Consider the following 10136-nt stretch of genomic DNA (forward strand, 5'->3'; position numbering starts at 1 on the left):
ACTTTTCAATATTAAAAATTAAAAGGGAGCTGTAGGCTTGAGGCAATGACCGGCAAATACATCAAAATCAACATCCCTTGCTACAGGCTTGAGGCTTGAGTTCATTATTATCAAATCGTTCTATCACTTTATCTTATCTTCCTAATTTTACAGTCTTTGGTCAATTTTGCACACGGCCTCTGGTAAACTCATGACCAACAAAGGACATTTTCTCTATATTATATGATTTACATACTGAAGTTTTATGTGATTTAGCCTCAATAAGTGCAGAAACGGAAGACTTAAAATTCCAATTGATGCACTGCCTTGTGGATTAAGCAAATTTTACTTTAAACTGACATCGTGTATTGCTTAACTCAAGTTTTAAATGGAATTAACAGACGTGCTCGGGTAGGTGTGTTTTTTAGTTGTAAGGTAGATAACCTCTTTAAAGGTGATGTCCCAGATATAACTTAAATGTTTATTTATATGAATACAAATGGATATCACTGATATAAATTGAAAAAAGAAATTTGTATGGAAAAAGATATAAATGGGAAAATTAATATACAAATGAAAATAGTTACAAATAAGAATAGAGATACACTTGACTTGGATGATGGAGATACAAATGGGAAATAGAGATACACTTGACTTGGATAATGGAGATACAAATGGGAAATAGATACAAATAAAAATAGAGATACACATGACTTGGATAATAGAGATACAAAATAGAAAACAGTGAATTGAATAGAAACGAAATGTAAATGTGTTTTATGTTTCGCAGGCAACATATAGCAAATGAAATTCATACAACTATATTTTACAGACTCATTCTACCAGCTGGTCCTTGGCCAAACTTCTTGGCATTGATCTTTCTTGGATTATCCGTACCCATTTATAGCTGGGTCAACTGGAATTATGAGAAAAAATGACTTATTCAGGGTCATCAGAATTTCACACATCGATCGAGATTGGAACCCACAGCTGCCATTTGCTCAACTAACCATGCAAAGCAAATGAGGTCATGTAAAGAGCAAAATGCTCTACCCGACTTTTCAACAGAGTAAAATTGAAATGAAATTTTCAACAAAGTAGAGTGACTTTAAAGATATCAGTACATCTGTTTCAAAATAGTATTATCTTATCAAGTTCAATGATCTTCCATCATGGTTTTGCACACATCCCTAAGGACTATGTTAAGATATAGCTTTTCGCAATCTATTTTTTGCACACACCTCTCTTTAAACACGTAACCTTATTAAGAGTCACTGATGAAGAACAAATTTATTCAAGTAAGAGCTTGCAAACAAGCGGGTTAATTTTGTACAAATGAAATAAAATATACCACTATGGATATCATTTTAAATAAATCAATATTACCAAAGTAAGTATTTTTCTCAAATGTGCTTAAAAAAAAAGTTTTATGAATTCACATTTAAAGATTTTATTTTAATTTTTTTTTAAGTATGTGGCAAAAAAAAAGTTGGATATCGAAAAAGAGCAATCTCATACCTCCTGACAATTTCTCTCATTGTACACTGCATGGCGTTGCCCGTCTTCATTAGCCCACATGGTGCAGAAATGTAGGATGTAAAACTCCATTCATTTCATTTTTTTTATTTATTTATTAATAATACATAGAAGATTCTATTGGCATATTTATTAAGTTTATTAATCTAAATTCAACATGTTTCAGTTCAATGATTAAGTCAAACTGCTGATTTGCAGAGAAATGAATCTGACAAATATAATTTTTTTATGCTAAACCAATTAATTAATTATTTTTTCATTAATTTGAAGAAGGGGGAGGAATATAAAAAAAGCCATGATTGTCCTTTCACCTTTCAGTAAGGATGCCTAAAATGCATTGGCTTTTGGCAGCCCTCGAACCCCTGGAACAAAAACTTTGGCCCTGGAACAAAGACAGCCTTAGTAACATGTGGTTGCTTTTGATGGATTGTATTGTTGTTTTCTTAATATACAAATATATATTATTGACAATACATTACATTGTTTTTTTTGTTCAAATGATTATTAATTTAAAGGGTGATAGCCTGGAAATTTCAGTGTAAAAAATTTTAACGTTCATAAAAAAAAAATCAGCAACAGAAAACTGTTGTCCAAAATATAGCAATTATAAATGACAATACTTGATGGGTTTTGATGCCCACGATCTATTGGTGAAAAAAAGTTGGTTATATGATTGTAGACCGTGCTTGTTTAAATAAAAGTTACAAGAAACCAAATGTGGTTCACGTGAACATCTAGCCATGTATTCTCGAAATGATCTTAAAGCTAGGATGTCCTAGAATCAATGTTAGAAAATAAGAACCTAGCGTTAATATCGTTTCGAGAATACGTGGCCTGGTCATTGGTAAAGGTGATTTAAAAAAACAAGGTGGAATGATTGTAGAGAGTGTTTCTTTAATTAAAAGTGACAAGAGACCAATCTGGGACTGGTTATAGGTGATTTTTTAAAAACCAGGTTATTTTAATGTATACAGTGCTTGTTTATTTCACAGTTAATGACTAGTATACTAAGTTTGTGTTTTTTGTGTCTTATATTTTGATTTCAAATCAATGGCTTTTCTCTGTAGGTAATTTGAGTATTTTTTAATGTAAGTGTTATTCACGAAAGTTGTTTAAATGGAGATTTTATAGGGATATACAGTTTTTCATCTCTTAAAGTGATACTATGTCTTAGAATGAACATAAAATTTAATTCGTAAGAATGGTCAATATGAGTATATATTCATCGGTGAACTTACCTGTTACAACTGAATTTTGGATTTATCAGATTATATAAGGATCCTGTTATGTGTGAAATTTCTTTTTTCATTTTGAATAGGCCTTATACACTCATAATTCCAGTCAGCCCAGCTGTAGATGGATACAGATAAACCGGTCTAACATTCAGCCCATGATATTCAAGGTTCATTATTTTTTTAGTTCAATGATGAAAAGGAACTGATAATGGTATAATTCCTGTCAACCCACAGTTGTAGGGAAAACAACAGAAATTCAATTCAAGGTTGAAATAACATGATCAGAGCATAAAATTGTTTTCTATCTCATTTATTTTTGTTATTCGTTATGTCGGGCAAGTGATTGTTTAATCATTAGATAATTTGAAATTTTTAAATAATAGTTTAATCTAAGGAACAAAAAAAATTAATGTTCATAATCAATGGAAAAGATATAGTTATCTAAAATAATACTTCAAATGAAGTGTAGGTTTATTGTTCTATTTTTTTCATGGGAACGTTTTTCAATGATAACATTTATGGTATAAATTAGTTATTGTCTTTGAAAGATTAAATTGAAGTGTCATAGTTGGGTAATATCATAGTTTTACAGGAGATGTATATCACTAATAATAATCATTATTGTTGTGGTAAAAAAAATAGTTTATGCCACTGAAAATTTAAATTAAAGTGTTATAGTACTATAAATGATATTTTTGCTGGGTATCGATTACCAAATTGAGATCGATTATCAATGGCAGACTATCATAGTCAATTAATAATCGAAATAATTCAATTGGGAAACCTTGTAAATACTTAATTAAAAAGATGCCAAATGTCTTAATTTTTATCTTAATTTGTAGATCTGTAGAGTTACAACAATCTAACAGTTCCTCAGCTGTATCTCTTTCATCTAATGGTAGGTAATTCTTACTTTCAAATATGGCAAAACATGTTCATCAAATGAGGCAAAATATGTCAATCAAATATGTCAAAATATGTCAATCAAATAAGTCAAAACATGTCCATCAAATATGGCAAAATATGCCAATCAAATAAGTCAAAACATGTCAATCAAATAAGTCAAAACATGTCCATCAAATAAGTCAAAACATGTCCATCAAATATGGCAAAATATGTCAATCAAATAAGTCAAAATATGTCAATCAAATAAGTCAAAACATGTCCATCAAATATGGCAAAATATGTCAATCAAATAAGTCAAAACATGTCAATCAAATATGGCAAAATATGTCAATCAAATAAGTCAAAATATGTCAATCAAATAAGTCAAAACATGTCCATCAAATATGGCAAAATATGTCAATCAAATAAATCAAAACATATCAATCAAATGAGTCATAGATTGTAATATTTCAGCAAGCCATTGTCATGATATTGATGAAAGATCTGAAGTTGATGGAAAGGCCAAGAAGAAGCTGATCATAGCTAGTTTATTATGTCTTATATTCATGGTGGGAGAGATGGTAGGTAAGTCTTCAAGTTTTCTTAAATCTTTCTTGAATTGAGAAGGTGAGTTTAAAAGTGACTAAGGGACACTGATAGCTTCAATTTACATCATTTGAATTTTCAAACATACGTCTGTGGTTCTTGCAATTCCACTAAAACTAACATGTTTTATGACGTCACTAGAGGGAAGCTACCGGAAGCTACTATTAATATCTATGCAGTTCCCCTCTAGTGACGTCATAAAACGCTGTAGATTTAGTGGAATTGCAACCACAGAAGTTATCAGTGTCCCTGATACATATAAAAAGTTTAGAAAAACCTCTTTACAATCACTTTAAGGATCTACATCCAAGAAACATTTTGATCCAAAATTGAAATGATAAAGGTCTTCTGAGATCTAAGTAATACCTCTTACTTTATATATTTTTTAGGTGGTCTAGTAGCTGGTAGTTTAGCTATTATCTCTGATGCTGCCCATCTTCTCACTGACTTTGCTAGTTTCATGATCAGCTTAATGGCTTTGTACTTAGCTCAAAGGAGAGCCACAAAGAAACTTAGTTTTGGATGGTATAGAATTGGTAGGTGTCTTTTAAGTACGATTTTCTGCTTCAGAAAAGGCCATTGAGTCCATCAAATATGTCCATCAAATGAGTAAAAAATATGCCTATCAAATAAGTCAAAACATGTCAATCAAATAAGTCAAAACATGTCTATCAAGTAAGTCAAAACATGTCAATCAAAAAATTAAAACATGTCTATCAAATAAATCAAAACATGTCTATCAAATAAGTCAAAACATGTCAATCAAATGTGTCAGATCAGAATATACACTTTTAGCTATGTGAACTCTCGAAAAGAGATACTAAGTTGAATTAAAAATCAATCCAAATCAAATTCATTCCTACAAGTATATTATTATATGTTTTTCAGAAATTCTTGGTGCATTTTTGTCCATTTTAATGTTATGGGTTTTAACAGGAATCTTGTGTTATTCGGCTGTCAATAGAATTATAGATACCACCTATTCAATAAACGCTGATGTCATGTTAATAACTGCTGGTTGTGGCGTAGCTTTTAATCTGGCGTAAGTTGGCTGCTGAAATCTATTATATCTGTTACACTTGATCAGTGGTTCAGTCCGCACACTCCTGGTGCTATATTTGAAGTGCTCCCACCCCCAAGACAATGAAGGAAGGCCAGATATGTACAGAGACATGGCATGGATCTATCTTAATAGATAAGGCTCAGGATGTGTTTATAAGAGGGAAAAAAATTTGGAGCATGAAATTATTTGAAAAAGTCCCCAGATTTTTTGCCAAAATCTCCAGATATTTGTTCTTGTACTGTCCACATGTAAGACTCTGTCCATTTCTTTTAGATTGGGATTTACGCTACATCAAAGTGGACACACCCACAGTCATCTAGGAGGAGGACATTCCCATGGCAACCATTCTCATGACTCTAAGAAACATGACACAAATCATTCCCACAATTCCCACAATGGTCAAACGGAGGAAGAGAAAAAACGTTACGGAAGTATCAACCAGGAATCTAACGGTACAGATTATACCCGGTTCAAAAACCCAAGCGAAGAGTCCGAACATGGTCACAGTCATAATCGTAAAAGTAAAAGTAAAAATAATATCAATGTCAAGGCTGCCTTTATTCATGTGATCGGTGATTTGTGTCAGAGCATCGGAGTCCTTGTTGCGGCCTTCATTATTTATTTCAAGGTAAGAGTCTGTCAGTTATAGATCCAGAAACTTGTTGCGATAAGACTTGGCCCAGTGTCGTCCCTACAGGCAAAAATGAGAAAGGTTGAGAGAACAATCCATAGCCGCTCGTTCGTAAAGTGTTCTCTACCAGTTGAAGAACAATCCAACACTTTAGATCCTGAACCAAAGTTCCTCTAGGTACTAGTCAGTCCAGATGCTCGTAGCCACTCGTTCGTTAAAGAGTTCCCTACCAGTTACAGAACTATCTAAGCTTGTTGTGATCAATCTACCACTTTCATTTGATCGTTTCTAGAACAGCTCTCATTATATTCTGAATTTCTGATTCTGTATTTTCAGCCTGAATGGAAGATTGCTGATCCTATCTGCACCTTTTTATTTTCGTTGTTTGTTATTGTAACTACTGTTACCATACTGCGAGATATTATAGTTGTTCTTATGGAAGGTAATTTTAACCAATGACGTTGTTATTCATTGATGTCATTGTATCAAATAGACGGTCTCCAATGTAAACAATCATGTTGGTAGTCCCAAACGTTGAAACGTAAAGAAATAGGCCCTACTTAAATTCATACTGAAATCTTTATATCAAAATTAGAATGTCTTAAAAACGTAAATATAAACAATAAACTGTTACCCTATGGCGGTTATGGTTGTATATCGGGACAAAGTGTCCAATTTATTCATTCATTCATTCATTCATTTATTCGATTGACAGGTACACCACGTCATTTAGTATTTGGAGATATTCGAGATGCTTTCTATGAAATTGAAGGTATTAAAGATATCCATAATTTACGAGTGTGGTCTCTTACCATGAACAAGATAGCTCTATCAGTCCATATTGCTGTCTGTAAGTATCTACTTATTTCATCATAATATCTACTCTTTCAATACTAGCAAGTAATATATCTGAAGGTATAATGGAAAATAAAACAGATTTAACAGGCAAAAACATTCCGATCATTATCCCTGCCAAAGTCCTAACTGACAACCAAATAATTTTGAATATAAAGCAGACTATAAGTCAAATTTCTAGCCATTATTTGTATCCGATTCCCCCCGTCATGGAAAAAGCGTCTAGTCGTTCGGATGGGACAATAAACCGAGGCCCCGTGTGTTACAGGCTATGCACGTTAAAGATCCCTCGACAGTTGGAAATGAAAAAAGAGTAGGCTAATGCCTCGGTCCCTCATTGCACAATGCATGGTGGTCTTGTTTTTATTAGCACATTTAGGTACAGAATAGTAGGACATAAAACTCAATTTTTCTTGATTTTTACAAGTGTTGTCTATATTTATCTAGATTTTTACAAGTGTTGTCTATATTTATCTAGATTTTTACAAGTGTTGTCTATATTTATCTAGATTTTTACAAGTGTTGTCTATATTTATCTAGATTTTTACAAGTGTTGTCTATATTTATCTAGATTTTTACAAGTGTTGTCTATATTTATCTAGATTTTTACAAGTGTTGTCTATATTTTTCTAGATTCATCAGCAGATACTCAGTCAGTATTAAAAATGGCCTCAAATATGATAAAAGAGAAATTTGAAATCACAGAAACAACGATGCAGATAGAAGAATATGTGGAGGAAATGTTGGACTGTTCTCGATGTCAGGATCTGAAAGACTAACTGGAATTAGTGCTAGCCAATCAAATTGTTTAAATACTCATCTGTCTTTCAATGGAACCACAATCAACCAATCGTATTGCAAGCCTTTTGAATGGGTTTGGTGTCATGTGCAAAAGTGATAGCCAATGAAATAGCGTAAATGTTCAAGTGTTTTCAATAGAATGATAGTTGTCCAATTGTAGTGTGATGTTGTTGAACTGTTAATGTGATAGCCAATGAAATTACTTAAATATTCATCTGAAAAATGTCAGCCAATCATATGCTTTAAATACTCCACTCTGTCAAAGTGTCAGCCAATCACATTGCATGACTACTCAACCAGAATTAGTATCAGCTAATCATATTGCATAAATACTCAACTCTGCCAAAGTGTCAGCCAATCACATGGCATGTATAATCAACCATGCTATAAAACCAGACTTAGTTTCAGCCAATCAAATTGCATAATTGGAACTGGAACTATTGTAAGCCAATCATTTTACTGAAATACTTAACTTTTCGCCAAAATTTAATCAAATAATTTTTAAGATTATGCCTCTAGATTTTGCTGTTTAAAATGTGCCTTGTGTGTTTTGTGATATTGTCAATTCTCACCCGAAATTCAGTTTAACCAATGAGAATCTTTGTTGAATATTCTCAATTTAGAATGTTTTGTTTGTATTTGTATCACCCTGAAACTGATTGACTTTTATTTAGCATTAGAAAAATATTTTGATGGATGTTGGCCAGCTACTTCAGAAAAATGAATATTTTGGTGTCTATTTTTGATATAATGTCAAGATTAAATGACATAGTTTTTTTAACTTTAGCTGGCTGACATCCATCAATTAAAAGACACATAGTGGATTAGATGAGAATCAGAGAATTCTGCGTATTTATTATTTAAGTAACTTTTATATAGTTTAGTCTCACAGAAATATTCAGGTTAGATTTCAAACAAAAACACGAGCAGTCCAGTTTATTTCAAGGTAGAATAAATACTAATATAAACATTTCACATCAGACTTATCTTGTGTTCGTTACTACTTAAACTACCTCCAAAAAAAGTGGACTGCTCGTGTGGATGGATGTGCCATCTTCACAATGTCAATCTATTACAAACTTTGTCTAATACTTCGATTTCATTTAGCACTTTGTACCACAGAATGCAGCAATTTGATTGGATTGTATGCTAGTATATACAGCCGATCAGAGACCTCGGAATAAAGACTCTAAACATTATGGCATATTATTTACAGACTTTCTGTCAAGGCGTTTGCTTGTCTGTTTTCAGTAATATACAATCCAATCAAATAACTGAATTTACAAACTTCTATGATACAAGAGAAGAGCCTAATGAAGTCAAGTTATTATCACTACAAGTGGTTAATGGTGTCAGTCAAGGTATAAGACTCAGTTTGTAATAGAGAAGACATTGTGAAAGAACTGATCATTAAATATTAACAATTGTAAATAGATTTTTTGCACATTTGTTTCTTACATTCCAAGCTTTGGTTGAACTAATCTAAATCAGCCTATTGCTAACGATCTATAGTCAAAACTTATAAATCCTTTTCTTAGCTGCCATCATCTTCATAATGTCCAAGCAATTACGAACTGCATCTAATACTTATACTTCACTTTTCATCTATTACAGAAGTTTGTAAATGGATTGGACACTAGAAAATACAGCCCTCAACACAAAGACAGAGTTTGTACTAGCTTGACATTGTGAAGATGTTATTGTTATATTTTTTTCATTATTTTTGTTACATTCTTGTTCAACTACATACCTCAAATATAATTGTCTTCACAGGTAAAAATTATAGAGTTTAAACGTCTAAATATATTCTCATAACAGCTGAGCTGATAGAGCTCAATTGTAATTATCTGTATCACTTTTTAGAATGAAAATCTGTTGAGTGGTCCCCCCTACAACATTGCCCTTGTTGGGACCATAGCCTTAACATCCAAAGATAAACTTTGTTTTGTTGAATCAGGTGGTCCAGTAAATATTTAGTTTTCTATATACATTTAACATATCAGCAGAATACATTTTGACCTTAAGATTGAAATATTCTTGTGATTGACATGTTTAAATTTATTTGATAGACATATTTTGATTTATTTTGATTTATTTGATAGACATATTGTGATTTATTTGATAGACATATTTTGATTTATTTGATAGACATTTTGATTTATTGATAGACATATTTTGATTTATTTGATAGACATATTTTGATTTATTTGATAGACATATTTTGATTTATTTGATAGACATATTTTGATCTATTTGATTGACATGTTTTGACATATCTGATGGACATATTTGATTGACATATTTTAACATTAAACAAAAACTCTCTCGAATACTAAAAAAACCATCATCTCAACTTACCTTCATATTTAGAGAGCTTCGATATTCCAATAAATTGTATGAAATTTTCAACAAAATCAGCTACGTCTTCTGCTGCTTTATGAAGTGGTTTTTCATTCAAAAATCCAAAAAATTTGTTGTCGTAATATTGGTATTCTTCTACCGTCATGGGAGGTATTGAATAATCGGGAAGGTATCCAAAGCCAGT

General features: G+C 31.9%; 1 protein-coding gene across 1 annotated transcript; it reads left to right on the forward strand.

Moving 5' to 3' along the window:
* Nucleotides 1–3345: 3345 nt before the first annotated feature.
* LOTGIDRAFT_180179 (hypothetical protein) lies at nucleotides 3346–7569 on the forward strand (the record flags this gene model as incomplete). Its single annotated transcript, XM_009048432.1, has 9 exons — nucleotides 3346–3379; nucleotides 4110–4220; nucleotides 4631–4777; nucleotides 5130–5283; nucleotides 5578–5702; nucleotides 5793–5932; nucleotides 6272–6377; nucleotides 6651–6785; nucleotides 7424–7569. 9 exons carry the CDS (start codon nucleotides 3346–3348, stop codon nucleotides 7567–7569), a joined length of 1098 nt encoding a protein of 365 aa, XP_009046680.1.
* Between the last annotated feature and the right edge of the window lie 2567 nt (nucleotides 7570–10136).

This window comes from Lottia gigantea (assembly GCF_000327385.1).
Source record: "Lottia gigantea unplaced genomic scaffold LOTGIsca_121, whole genome shotgun sequence".
Taxonomy (NCBI): Eukaryota; Metazoa; Mollusca; class Gastropoda; family Lottiidae; genus Lottia; species Lottia gigantea.